A 15582-nucleotide genomic window follows, 5' to 3' on the forward strand; every position below is an offset into this window, starting at 1 on the left:
TCTTAGTTCTCGCACTAATTTCCTGACAATGGTAACTGAAACCCCTTGTTAGCTTAAATTAGTTTGTACGTTGTAAATAGCAAAAAGCTCACGGGGACATAGTATAGTTATGAGTTCTCTTAACTTTAATAAAACGAAAACATGGATACTTCTTGTTTTTCTTAATATCTACTGCATGGTCATCAAATACATTATTTATAAAAACTGTCGCGCCAGCATAAACAAATGATTTTATTACCAATAAATCAATCTAATTAAGCTGTACGGGACTTCAATTGGAATTTAATTAGTAATTACTTAATTATTTACTTCTTGTTAAAACTTTCCGTTTTTTTGGCATAGAAAGTCTATCAGTTTTCTAGGTTCTAGTTTATAACGTGCTAAGGAAAATTACAGTAATAGGGACTACACATCTCAGAATTTTAAGATTTAAATTACAAGAAAGGATAAATAGAATTTTTACAGAAATTAGAAAACCTCCACTAAAACAATATAAAAACAAAAATGTTGTAAGAGTCTAAAGGCTACAACAAAGCCCAAAAGGTTTCAAAATATTGTTAATTATAAGGATATTATAAAGAACTACTGTCTTATTACGAAGATTTAAAGCCATAATAGCGACACTGTGAACAATTTGAATAATAGGTACATGTATCTCTTTACAAAACGAACTCTTCGTAATGACGATAATAACAACATAATAGGATAATAGGTAAATAGCAATAAATATTCTCTATAGATAGTACACCCAGTACCGTCTAATATAAAGTCTGCACCACTTATCTTTAAATACAGTTGTTAACACAAGGTTCATAGACTTATTAACACGTCTATTAATGTATATTTCACAAGAATGTGGAATGTGTTGCTGATACACTTGCCTCGAACATGCGATTTTTTTTTCTTTTTTTCACCATAAAACGACAGGTAATGTTAAATCTACCTTGAAATATTCCTGCCTAATAACCTGCTGGTACAAGTTAAAGGATCTAAGACTTTGTTGCTTTGCGTTTGTAATGCAGGATATCTTCAAACAAGCCCGCCTCTGTAAACGGGATTAATGTAATTTGAACGGTAGCTTTATGAAAGACAACCATTGAAGAAACGAGAAAACACTAATATGCATGCAAAGTTTTAGATTAGAAGTGTCATTTTTGTTTTTTTGTTGTTTGTCTATCAAGGCTCGTAATTAAATATAGCAACGTTAAATATTCATGAGGTTCTAAAAATATCGAGTTAGGAAAACTACTGGACACAAAACTAGTTCTCGGTTCAGAAACAAACAAAAACTGTCAGACCTGCTAATATCATAATTACATTTTATACCACACGCAATAATAGTGTTAGGTAAATTTGAAGTGCACTCTTGAAGTTGGGAAAGTCTATGTCGTTGATTTGTTTAAATTAACTGCTCTGTTTGCGTTTATTTTTAACATTTGTATGAAATTTTTACCATAACAAATTAGTACTTAGTTACTTTGTAATTAATTGGTAACTTATAGGCGCAACAATAAAAAATATCTGTTATTACAAGTTACGACTTAATAGGAGTTTATGATTACTCAAATTTATATAATGGTCTAAGGTGTTTATAATATTAATTAAATAAAAATACGAGTTAGAAAGTTCATTTTATGAACAAGTAAAATATAACAATAATTACTCTATTACACACAGAAAATGCGACAAAATTCGCAGCGGGAAAAAACCTGCCAGTTTAGCAGCCAACTGTAAAGGAAATGTTAACATTTTTCAATCTTGAAATTAAATCAGATCATCTGTAATTCTTTCCTAGTGCATACCAATTTAATTAAATCATCAGTAATGAATGAAGTACTTAATTAATTATTGCAATTAATTACTAAATGTAATAATTTACTGTTAATTAGTGCCTACATCTGGGCTGTGCAGTCGGTGATGTCTCTTTGTTCACTAATTATCGCAATTTATATTTATTTTTATGTGAAATTTGTATTTATGCGAAGTAACCAGTTTATCCATAGAAGTTTTAGAATTCTTGTGCATTGCATTACTTCCAGGAAACTGTTTTTTTGAAAGCCACCCAAACCGAAAAGCTCTCTTTCATTAGCTTCAACACAGTGTAGGATTTTCCGGTTCTTCTTATTTTTGATCGCTCTAACAATGACACTACCGCCGCCACCGCGACAGGTTATTATAGATACGAATCACTTTCTAGATGGCTAATAGATTTTTAACAGCGCATTTTATACCGAGTGTATTTTTTTTTAAACAGGCATGCACATGCTGCAGCACAACTTTCATAAGATTAATGTGGCAGTATAACCATGAAAAAACGGTACTTTCTTGCAACAAAATAGGAACAGAAATGGCGTTGGACATCTCAGCTCGTATGTTAAATACGGGCTTTGTATGTTTGTAACTTACATTTTATCTGTCCTTTCCCAAAGAACAGTTATGCATGTACTTATCGAAGATATTGTAATAAAAAAACGACTTTCCCGTACCTCACTGATTCAGGTCCCCAGTTTAAAAATAGAAAATTATTGGTGAAATTTTCACGATTCTATCGCACACCGAACTTATTTGCATCGATGTAAATGCTAGTCGCGTTCACTTTGCTGCATTTGAGACGGGTTTTGGATCTATGAACATAAAATGTTGGAATTAACCTACTTGCGATCGCGTGTTGGGAATTTGATCCAAAATTTTCGTTGTTATAAATTGGTTACACCATGCCTGTGGTTATGTATCTGTCTATCAACCGATCGAGTGGAATTAATAAGCAATTTTGTTATTAGTAATTTATAACAATAAATTTTTTCTACAGCCACAGATGTAAGATTACAGTAAGATGATTTATATCGGTCGGAGTTAGTGCGGTTTCTCTTTTTGATTTTTATCTTGACACGTCAACAGCATAGAAATGCGGATCCGGTAAGTACGCCTTGATAACTCACAAAGGCAAGAAATCAGTTACCTTAATCAAAACGCGCAATCTGAATTCCGAGAAACGGGAATTTTGACAATATAAATTTTATACGGATGTGCGTTAAAGTGATAATAGGTTTAAGTACTTAGCACAGAAAGAAGACATTTATATATGCCAAATTCCGGATTACGGAAGAAAATTGATGACCGTTATAAAATTGAAATGTGACCTCAGTCTCTTCCGCTCTGACATTTCAGATATCGCAACAGCGGATAAAAAGGTTTAAAATACAAATTGTAAAAGTGCTGCAGAAATTCTCAAAAAATTTTGGATCTTGATCCAAAAACTGCTCCATAATTTTGTGCTTTGTTGCAAAAGTGCCACATTTTGTCAAATTCTTTTCTGCATTGCATTGCACTTGAGTTCTTAAAGAATTCTTTTGAAAGTTTGCTCGTAAACCGTGGCATAACACCGTTAAAAAATTTGGCGTCATCCAACCATGTTGTAGTATAATTTTATTGCAATTATTTAGTGGAAAAAGGATCAGCAGCAAATGCCATATTTTCAGGAAACTATTTAATTTTATTGCATTGCTTAGCAAGACAACGCGTAAACTGTATTATAGTTGTTTTTCCTTACTTTGCAATAGTGATTGTGATAGTGCAAATTAGGATTCCAATTCTGGTAAAGTTGCGTACATCTAAAGAGACTCTTGGTTAGTTTTAACTTCTTCTGCAACATCTGAATGTGTTGCTAAATCAGCGTTTTTTAAATTTATTAGCACAGTTTAGTATAATCTGTAATAAAATGTGATGTTAAATTGACTGTTTTATTTACTTAAGTGCTCGTAAGACGATTTTGCTAAAATATATGATTACCACACGGTCTATGTTTCATTAGACAGTACAAGTTGTATTCACAAACAACATGATTTATAAGAAGGAGCGTCAGTGGCGCACCTAATGCAGAAATAGCAAGTAATTTTTTAGTTCTGAAATTAACAAGCAGCCATTATACGTTTATTCAAATCTGATGTATTCACAAGTGTGAATAATTGATCACTTTTTAAATACTAATAAAATAAACACCTTATTTTATATCATTAGTCTTTCAAATTTTTATAATTAATACTCAACACTTCATTCAGTCAACAGTCAAAGTTGTGTCAATCTTAGCACTTAAAAAAAGTGGCAATTCTAATTAATGTATTCACAGAGGAGCTACAAATTCACCAATGGTTGTTTAGTATTCATTCTCATGTTCCACATGTCGGTAACTTGGTCTAAATCTTTTCTCTAACTGAACCAGCCATCATTAAAAAGTTTTAAATGTGGATGTGGCCAACCATAGAGCTTAGTAAAAGTAATTCTTCATAAAATCTTCTCGACCCAGAAATGTTTGCAAACGAAGTCGTCGCATTATCAGATAATTGTACTATCCTAAAAAAAGCTTTATTGCGCGCTCATTATCCTTATTTTTGCTGAACTCCACTTAAATAAATTGAAAAACATTAATGTCGCCTCCATAATTAATAATTATACGGGATTGTGAGTAACTATTTCTTTTTATTACGCTAAGGAAATGTAATTGGACATAAAACGGAGGAGTGCATAAAACTATGTACTTGTAAAAATCTGTTTCCTGATATACATAGTTGTAATTAAAAACGTATGATCGTGATTAACTAGTCACAAGACCTTTGTGGTAATTAGGTATGAAATTAATTATACCAAGAGCCAATTCATTTTTGTAAAAAGTATAATCATTAATGTCATTTAGGTTATTTATTGCTCAAATAAATTCTTTCATATAAAATTATCTCGTTTAATGATGACATATCTTGAGTGCACATTTAAAGAATTCGAGGTAGGTCTAATTGTTGCGGGAAATATAAAACAAGAAAAAAAACTGCAATTTCTAAGTAAGGCAAAGGAAGATTTTTAATACATGGTTGAACGCGTTAAAATTATAATAAATTGTTATAAAACTGTTAAATTCTGACGTTACATTTAACTCCCCTGTATAATATTATTTAGTAATTAATTACTGATGATTTGTGAAACATTTAGCTTGATTACATACACTTACTGTTTCCTGCGCTAACTTTTTACAAAATCGTAAATTTTAATCCGTCACATTCGCATTTTACGAGGCACTTAGTTTAAGAAGCTATACATGTAACGATGTTGAAACATGAAAGGTTCGATTTTTAGTCCATTTTTAGGTTTAAACTAGACTTTGAATTAATTATTGCAGAAACTGCAAGGTCTTGGTTTGAATTCTTTACATGAATAATGTAACTGAATGCGAATTCCCACATAAAAATTTTCTGGGAAACTTCTTCGTTTGTCGCACGGTCACATTGTGCCGTCAATCAGGATAGAAAAACATCTTAGACTTAGATGATTTCTCTCTGAAACTTATTTTGAAAAATCAATGATTTTAAACACAAACATTAAAATGTTTTTAGGTATATTGGATATTTGAGATTTACATTATTAGATTTCGTTAAAAATGTTTTCATTCTATTGTCATTATTTCTGACCGTTAGTATTTACGTCTGGAATACCTGGAGGTCTTAGTGTCAAACATAAATCTTTGATTATATGTAGGTACTTGTAAAATTTATACCTTTTGAATGGCATAGGTAAATAGGCGTTCTCATGGTTTATATTGCAATTAAAATTAAGTTTAGTAAAGTTTAATTGAATTTATTAAAAAATAAATGTCCTGTCAATGTGTGAGGGCTCTGGTACAAACTGAAGAGTAAACAGCGAAAACTAACCGATTTTCGAATTTATTGCATAAGATCACTTAGCATGCAACGTTTACACTGCGTAAATTAAACGTGAATATTACAAGCATCCAATTCTAAAGCTCTCACCTGGAGCTTTAAATCGCTTGTTCATACCGCATAATTACACATTCATATTTTCTAAAATATATCTCAACAGAGAGCAATCGTGTTTGATTAACTATAACCGGCCTGAAATTATCACATTTTTGGGCGAAGGCGCTGAAATCATTAATCATAATAACAACAGCACTTTACTCCCATAATATGTAACAACCTTACCACAATTCCAAGAAGCGTTTTCGTTTAATTAAACGTCCAGGTGCTCCGGCATTTTTAATACACAATTACATTAATTTTATTGTCACTATATTTTTGATCCAACGATGACATGAGAATGTAATTTAAAGAGATGTGTGTTCACACTCTCTGACACCTCTTCACACTGGAATAAAATTACCAAGAAATCTAATTGCCGCGTCTCAAATATGTACAGAGGCATGTTAATATTTAGTTTGCAAAAGATAAAATCGTCGAGTTGACGATTAGGATTGCATGTGGGTAACATGTCGTGCATGCAATGCAGGTATCGCATAACAAGAATGCACTCAGTGAAGATAGTAGTTTCTAGATTTATCTTCGTTGTCTTTTCTTTCGCCTTCACTTGAAAATGAGACCGCACCCCGCACAAAACGTTGTTCTGCAAGATTGCTTCCTTTCGTTCCATTTAGATGCCTTTGGCTAACGTATAAATTGCGACGTTTGCAACGTCTTAAGAAAAAATTACATACTAATATTTTATGTACACATACCAACGTGTTGATTATTATTAATAACAAGCACAGGTTCATTGCACATGCCGTATATGCATGTAGATTCATCCAAGGAATTGAAGCAAATTATCTTTATGGTGTTGAAGCTTAATGTTCAATCATAAATAAAAATAAAGGAGCATTGATACATATGCATGTAGTTTGTTTTCAGTTACACGTTTAATGGCAGAGGGTTTTACGAGTACTCACTTTATGATGTTTCTTCGTTCATTTGCAGGGTAATAGGAAATAAACATCGAAAAATGCAGAAAATTAAATGAGTAGGTACTTGGATTTCAAATCAGTTTATTACGATTAAAGTATTTAGAAAATGTATAAAATTCTACTCAGGCAGATAAAACTTTTTTTATTAAATTGTGGAATGTCTAATCATTATCGTTAATCAAAAGAATACAGCTTTAACCGAGACTCATATTTTATAATCAAATGCATATTCTGCATGTCATGTACAAATTTACAATTAATTCTTAGAAGACGTTAACGAACTAGTGTAAGTCGAAAGACATAAACAACATAAAATCAAGTTAAGTCAATGAAAATATTATCCAGTTAAAGCTAAAACTCGATTTGTGCATTTTGTTTTGCACCTTTATACAATGAGTGAAACGTTACGATCAAATGGGTAGTTTGGATGCGTTCTTTGTCATAAAACTATTGTGATAAAGACAAATCTAGCCAATAGAATGAATTATTTTTTGGGTGCTAATCCGGGCTCAAGCACATTCTCCATTTTGCTATGAAGAAAAGGTGGATCTCTAAATAAAATTTCTGAAATTGGTCTAGAAGTTTGTAATTGTGCACAATTAATTAATAAGGATGTCACGATTTCGCTTCTGCAGCATTAAAATTAAATTAAATTAAATTTTCAAAACCATTTCTAAGTGAAAGAAAAAACGGAAGAATCTATTAATTCTAAGGAGAACTTAAAAATACAAAATTTGAAACGGGAAATCTGCGAAAACGAAGAATGAGTCTTGATTCGAGCTTTCAGGTTTGTTGGTCTCTAAACCGAATTTTAGCCGGTATAACACAAATTCTTGGTACGTCTTTAACGTTACAGAAACACCTTTCGTTATCTGTTTCAATTTCGATGGCAAAAATAACCAAAAAAGCTAAGCTTTTTAAAATCTCAAAGATCAATATCTCGAAAATTCATCGGCGTGGGAAGGTAAAAACACCTTCGCAATTACATTGATTTGTGCTGATTTGCCACACAACGGTTTCTGGTTAAACCCATCGAAGCACACAAAAATAATCTATTTTTATCATTTCTTCGACATTTACAAGAACTGTTCTAACCAATAATCAGGTATTAACCAGAAGTGATCGTATGATGGCCAATGGGTACATTATAACAAGAAACACGTCCATACGCATGTATTAAGTCACCCAACAAAGCGTTTACTTACTGTGCTTAAGCTATTTAATGCAATCTCAGAAATCTAAATTAAAAGATAAATTGCAGCTCTTAAACCTCCTCAGCTCATACCGTTAAGAAAGGTGATAATTGCAAATTTATTAGATATCCTTAGATTTATTAGTGAATGTAAAATTAGTAAAACTTTTATATTGCAGTGTTGGTTGACAGATTTATGGCTAAGCACGGGTTATTTGACAATCACGATTTCAAACGAATTGCATCTTAGAATGTGGAGCAACAATACTCCGTGATTACTAGAAAGGTGAAATGTGCTATAATAACACGGTGCACATATTCAGGAAAAAGATTTTAATGAAGAACGTTGAAGTTTGCTGAGTGCACTTGACTTTGAACGTGCTGATCGGTAATGTAAGCGTGGAATAATAAGTAGGTTTTGACACTGCAAGAAAATCTGCTACAGATTGTCGCTCTAGTAATAAGCGCCTACGGTCTTGACTTTGAATGATGTTGGATTCTTGTTCATTTTTTGGCTCATTCGGAGAACATCAATTTATGGAAATTACCAGGAAGAGTGTGCCCGATAAACATTTACTCGTCTAACGATGTGACAAATAGTACTATGCAGATCAGGATCTGAGTCGTAATTACTCCTTCTGGCTCTCTTTTATTATTTCTGACCGTAAAGAATCAGTTTAGATTCGATTTACCACTGCTTCTGTTTCTAATTACTCAAGCTTGTATCAGACCTTTACTTATATAGGAAATATTTTTAAACTCGGAGCTTTATTCGGTCGTAAAGTTGACGTCGCGCTTGGTATGTCATAGATAACTTTTATTTAACTTATGAGAACCATTTCTACTCTAACATTAAGATCAATTTTCTGTGCGCAACTGGACATTAAAAAGAAGTCTAACTGTACCCATTAAGCGAAGAAAACAACAGAATTTCAAAGTACCAGTTCTGAATTTTATACATTATAATGTAAATGAGCTACATTTATGATTAATAAAATTTAATACGTTGTTGCCAATAAAACATAAAAAATTATTGTTTCCTGGAGCAGGTGATTAAGATACTATGCAAAAAAAAATTTAGTACTAGTGCTATTATTATCCATAGATGCATTCCTAATCGCTTTAGTTTACGATGGTCATCACAGGTTACAATGTCTCTATTATTTATTACGCTCAATAAAACCTGTTGTTTTTTAAGCACCATTCTCAATATAGCACATACTAGAAAAGATCGTATCATGAAACACAAGCATTCAGTAATAAATTACCGATGACTGCTTGACCATCTGATTAATTTGTTTATTGTCCCATTTATACACGCACCTATAGCCTATAGAAAAATACCAATGGGTCACGACACTCGTTTTTTCTGAAATATAATTTTTCCATGCTGCACGACGCGTTGGGCTATCTCTAAAATTTCTCACTCGTTGGTACGTGGATAATAAATTTCACCTTTCTGCAGTTATCTTCTCTTTTTGTAAAATAATAATGACACCAATTAAAATTTCTAGAAGGTCAGCTTACTTAGGATAATTCCGAGTCCAAGTTAATTACAAAGAATACTTTGACCTCAGTCTCCGACTCAAACATATGTTGCAGACATTCTTCGACGAGTTGACAAAATTATTAAACTTTTATAATTACCTCATCCAGTGAAACTGTGAGAATGTCGTGATGAAACGTTACTATTTTTCCTACTTGAGGCAAGAGATTTATTAATTCTTGTTATAAGTAAGCGGATAGCATTTCAGTTGGTAATTTAATTAAATAAACGTGAGTATAATGTTAAAACGTGTTGTTTGTTTACCTCAAATCTACATCTACGGTTTGAACACAAACACCACATATTGATTGTTTGATGTATTGTAAAAAAAATACAGTATCACAAGTTTAACGGTTGCTTTTGTGGTCTAATGAATAAATTATTCTGAAAAAATGGTACAGCGTTAGATTATGAAGATTTCTGTTTGTTCAAAGTGTTATCATACTTTGCAAATGAATACATTAAAGACAAGTGGCTCTTATTTTTATTGCAACGACAGCGGCATCCCGCTTATTCATTATTTCCACGATTTGTGTCATAGAAAAACCTATGTAATCGTGCCATTTAAATCTCAATTATGCGTTTTTTTTGCGAAATAATAGAAACGTTAGGCATAGTTTGCTCATCTTATATTTAAAAAGTTTCTGCTCTGTATTTAATGATTTGATTTCATGTGGGCAGATTTCTACACTCTCTCTAACGACTGTTGTTTTTATGAATAAATTTATCGTGATTTTGTTACTGTGTTTTTCAATGCAACACAAAAACTTTACTTTAAAAACTATAAAACATTTTTTACTTACTCTAGTTGATACTTGCGATGAATTTTAATAGATGAACAATTGTTTTAACAAGAAAATTTGTAGAGTTTTGTATACTTTAACTGTGTCACAAGAAAAAACAGGTTGACTTTGGTAGAATAAAAATTTTCCACTGGTTATTTTGATAGTTGTGAAAGTTGTAGGTGTATTGAAATACCCAATTTAATGAGTAAAAATTCTTTAATGTTTATAAGTTGTTTGTCATTAATTTAAAAATGTATTTCGTTTTATTTCTGACACAATTATTCGATTTTTTGTGTTTCTAAAACTGTATAGAAAAAGTAGGTATGTTTACGACGAAATTCAAATTTTGAATGTCTAAAAATAACTTTATAGATATTTAAAAAAATGACCTAGTTTATCTAAAAATAACCAAAAATTAGTTTGGACATGACATTTTAAAGTAATTTAATGTCACAGTTCCATGGAATATTTTTTCTTAAATGAGTTTATACTCCTTCTGTTGAAAGAGCTTACCACAGCGTAGAAAAGTTTACACAAATTACGAAATTTTTAACAGGATTTCCAAAAATTATTTGGGTGTTAAATAACTTGCATTAACTTTACTAAATCTATAAAGAAAACTTTTTTTATTGTCAATAATGGTGGATGCGCAAACTATTTTTCTAGGTTTTACTTGGTTATTTGTCTTTTTGGAACCCTCTGGAATTTTTTCGATTTTAAGATTTTCTGGATTTTTAGATTTTCAGGTGTTTTAATGATTAGAAGTGAAAATGACAACTACAGTTAGGTACTTAATTTTGACTTATTTTTTATCCTAAATTATCAAACAAAATGATCTAATGGTTCTATAAAGTGTTGGAAACTTTTTCAGCCTAAACGCTTAAAATGTTATAATTTGCTAATAACAATCACAAACTTCATAGCAATAGCATTAAAACTACCCCAGCCGCAATCGTTGTTAATTTTTTTTGTTCTAAAAATGGACAATTTGACTCAATAAGCTTTCTGAAATAAACACTGTCCAAGTCTTCTACATTTTTTGAACTACCCTCTACTAGTTTTTTACATCCATCGGGTTTCTACAGAACGAATTATAATTTAAACGGCTTTCTGTTTTTTCTATTCTTTGAATGAACGTTCTTATAAACCGTTTGGATTTTACTTTGATACTATGAACTATGAAACGAGCGTCTGCACTCAAAATGCGCTTTTGATTGATGTATTATTGATTGCATACTTTAATTGAACATTGTTTACATCTTCGATTATGGTGGTTTAGATTTCTTTTCTTATCCATTTTATCATTATCTATTAGGCAACTTATCATACATTGTTTCATAACTTTACGATTCTCTTAGCAGATGGCGCGTGATTAAAGCAATCTACTACAGTGAGCAATCTACCTGAGTTAAAAACAGTCAACAAAGGTCATCATCGTGGCTAAAAAATAAAATTTGAATGCTTGAAGTAATTTAATCTATTCTTTTTTTAATTTCAGTTTAAAAACATAATAAAAAACAATAACAACTACAAGGAAATTCTACGCAAAAATAAACAAACGACGTTTTTGCTCATCCATTTCCCTGACCTTAAATATTTCAACAGCGAATATAAATAGCACTGCAATAAAGCTGGTACAATACATGGATTAGAAATTTTGGTTCATATGATAAACAGCACAAATTTTGGTGACAGGTGTCCCCATCACTGTTTTACCTTTTTTTCTCATATTTTAAGGTACCGATTTTAATTTACCTGTAAATGGCAGTGAGATAAATGATACATATTATAATAGAGTAATATTTGTACATCAGAACAGTGACAACAATAATAAAACCACACAGTAATAAGTACACATTTAAACTAACATTTCGATAATTTGTAATCGCATCGTTTTTATTTTTCACAAAAGAATGTAACAGTCACCAATTGCGTTGACACATTAATCAAAACGATATGAAAATAAAATACAAATGTTAAATTGAACAATTGCCAAAAATGTTTCGCTTAAAAACTTCGCGTAGGTTCTTTTATTGGTTCAGTAACGACTTCAATGGACGCTTCTCTGCGTGATGGACGTGTGTTTCACTTGTCTGATATTTTTTGTACACTTTATTCCTGTTTAAAGCCATTTACGTTCGTTTCTGGACGTTCAGATTCTCTTCTGGTAAGTTGATAGTAAACAACGAGGCGTCCACTTAACATAAATAAAAATACTAAAGCCGGAGCTGTCCTTTCTAGTTTATCTGCTACCATGTAATGAGAGTAAACAGCCATCAGCGTCAGTAGTAGCAAACATAAGTTTGCCCCATTCTTCACTTTATCTGAAAAACAACATTTTTAATTTGTCATTCATAAACACAACGGGCGCAACATTTTGTTCGTTGGGCTTATTTTTGGTTTAACATTGACAAAGTAAATAGGTTGCGGTCGAAAATTTGGTAATAACGGACTAAAATAAACACATTGCTCACAGATCCACAAATAAAATGTTACTTTATAAATATTGTACCAGACGGTTTATTTTCACAAAGATTATTTACACGATTTGATTTTTCAGCAAATTATCGTCGGCTTTGAATTCGATCGAACTAATTTGATGTCGCTGTTGATAAATTTGATAAAGATTGTGTTGTACTTACGATTTGGCACAAACGCCATTGCTAATCCACAGATTATTTCTAAGGTGCCCACGGTTCTCCTGTACCATTTCGATGGGATTTTAAAATCCATTGCTTCCGATAATGGAAACACTTTCGCATATTTTACGTATTCTTTTCGCTGGAAAAAAAGCAAAATTAGATCATCAAATGCGCATAAAATTGCTTTGATCGCGAAAATACGCACAATTTAGTGCTACATAAATTTTTAATGGACTGCAATCAATTCGGAACGGTAACGTTTGTTTTTACAACGCGATATGACTTTTTCGGTTTCGTTTATTAATTTATACAAATGAAGAAGTGGCAATTTTATTGAAAGCTATGCTGTCGCGAAAATATTTGCAACAACCTAGGTAGGCATCGGGCCAACGATTTAAAATATCATTCTATTGTGTAACAATAATTTTTGTGCGTAAAAATATATTTCTACTCACCAAGTCTTTATGCAGATCTTTTGAGATGTAGCTTGAAAGTTTAATAAAGCCAACAAAAATAAAAAACAGTCCTAATAATATGGAGAGGGATTTTAAAACGATTGATCCCATGTCGGTTCTTTAAATTATTTATCACTTTTATTATCTATCAAAATTTTCACTATTGTATGTACATTGTTTTCAAAATTATATACACTTAAATTTGTTGGTGTTGATTGTTAGGGCACGATCTTTCCATCTTAAACGACGACGACGCTCTAAACAAAATCGATATTGGGCGCCTAGTTGTACTAACCGTTCTTAAAATATCAAACAGTTGTGTATTAGCTGTGGTGAAAACATTTTTGGTTATTTGAAAATAGTTAGGCCGCCAACTAGGAAAAGGCAACAGTTGAAGGACTTTAAAATCAAAAATTATTTAAAGAAAAATTATAAAATTCCCATAAAACAAAAAAAAAATAATTGTGTCAAAAAATAGAAAATATTTTTTTTTGGATCTTTAAATTTGATTCTCTACTCCGGTGAGAATAAATAAATTACATAATTTGATCAAGGGTTGCTGGTTTGTATAATACGAATTTAATTTATTTTTAGTAAGTGATTAAAACAACCAAACAACATTTTACAATTTTTTAATTTCCACTCAAAGAATAAGCAGACTATTGGAGCAGTTTTCTGCTTTAGCCACACGACTTGAAAGCATATCTATTTTAGTAAGCTCGACCACAGATGACACCAAGCATCGGAAAACAAGTCTTTTTTTATTTTTATCTTTTATTCAATATTTTTTGCTTCAAAAGCGTACTCATGGCAAATATCTACACCCAACAATTGTTTAAATTAAAGCACTTAAAAATTATGAGCTAAAAATAAGCATTTTATAGCCAATGATCTATTCCTGTTACATTTTTGACGTCATTTATATTTTTTTGATGGTTATGACGCGGGTTAAGTTTGGTTGAAAGTATGCAAAATTTCAACCAATGACTTGCTTAATGTTAGACTGTGTCTAAATTTGTGATCTGCCAATCATATCTTTATTTTCATTTTAATGCGATTTTTTTGTAGATTTCATCATTGACGGTGTTTTTTTAATAACTATACAGTAAAATAACATTATAAATAAAAGGATTTTTAAAAATAACAATTATAAAATTGGTGGATACGCAAAATTTCAGAAAATTTTCAACTAAAATTATTTTTTCATTTTCTCTGAACGTGAAAATAAAAAAAAATCCAAATATCTTACGTATAGAACTGAAAAACCCTAAATGTTTCAAAAACCAAAAGAATTTTGCTAATACTGACAATTCCACTTACCAAGATTACAAGCTGTCAGAATTTCAAGAATTGTAATTTAAAAAATTAAAAAAAAACAGTTGAATCAAAAGAATTCCGATGGTCAAAATAATTCAAGGCAGACAGATTTGTATAAAATTAGAATAACAGACAAAAAAATCAGCAGTAAAAAAGATGGATGCGCTTGTAAAAATCTTAAAAAAATATAACTTTTGTTCAGAATTTATATTTAATAATTCTGATATTTTGTCTCTTAGCACTGAAGGATGATTCCGACAGAATTAAACAAAGACGAATTTTTAAGAGGCATTTTTATACTTCTAAATCGATATAAAATCCATTTATTGTATGTGTTTTATTAGAAATTTGTTTTTATTACCTTTTGATGTGTGAAGCCAGAAAATTAAATTTCTATTTGCATACCAGCAATTTAACATAAATTTGGCTTGGACACATAATAGGGGATCAAAACTTTTTACACATTGTAATTGTGACTTTTAGGTTATTAGGGTGTAAAAATGTTGTCATTAAAGCAATGATGTGTCATTCATTAGTGCTTGTAAAGAAACGTTCAAGTAAAAGTTGCAATTTTAAGCTGACTCATGTCTAATAAATTAAATAATGATTTCCTAAAAAAAATCTGTATGTATTTGAAAGTACACATGTGTATTGTTGGTTGCATATTCATTATGTTATTAAATGCTATTTGTAAGATTTGTATCATTTTATTATTCCGTATCAAAATGTTTTTTACACAATGAATACAGCCACATTTTATTTATTTAATACGTTTTATTTATTGTTGTATAAAAACAACAATTTCTATAATGAAAAACCTAAGATGGTCGGCTTCTCCCAATAGCAACTTTTTGAGCTCTTTTTGGTACACTTGTTGAGGTAGATAACATTGGTATTTTTGAT

General features: G+C 31.0%; 1 protein-coding gene across 1 annotated transcript; it reads right to left on the reverse strand.

The window, feature by feature from the left end:
• Positions 1-11727: 11727 nt before the first annotated feature.
• On the reverse strand, positions 11728-13642 carry LOC148175161 (putative acetylcholine receptor chaperone). The gene is made up of 3 exons (XM_088035830.1): positions 13363-13642; positions 12908-13046; positions 11728-12589 (listed from the first exon to the last, which is right to left on the reverse strand). Exons 1-3 carry the CDS (start codon positions 13471-13473, stop codon positions 12378-12380), a joined length of 462 nt encoding a protein of 153 aa, XP_087891956.1. The 5' UTR covers positions 13474-13642; the 3' UTR covers positions 11728-12377.
• Positions 13643-15582: the final 1940 nt, after the last annotated feature.

This window comes from Gnatocerus cornutus, chromosome 5 (genome assembly GCF_029298725.1).
Source record: "Gnatocerus cornutus isolate USDA-ARS CGAHR chromosome 5, icGnaCorn1.1, whole genome shotgun sequence".
NCBI lineage: Eukaryota > Metazoa > Arthropoda > Insecta > Coleoptera > Tenebrionidae > Gnatocerus > Gnatocerus cornutus.

What these genes read in the sequence shown, in the direction of transcription:
- LOC148175161 (XM_088035830.1), bottom strand. Translation starts at nt 13,473, where the DNA reads ATGGGATCAATCGTTTTAAAATCCCTCTCCATATTATTAGGACTGTTT. An exon ending in AAGATCTGCATAAAGACTTG is followed by an intron (nt 13,047 to 13,362) that starts GTGAGTAGAAAT and finishes CTTTTTTTCCAG; the next exon opens with CGAAAAGAATACGTAAAATA. An exon ending in AATGGCGTTTGTGCCAAATC is followed by an intron (nt 12,590 to 12,907) that starts GTAAGTACAACA and finishes GTTGTTTTTCAG; the next exon opens with ATAAAGTGAAGAATGGGGCA.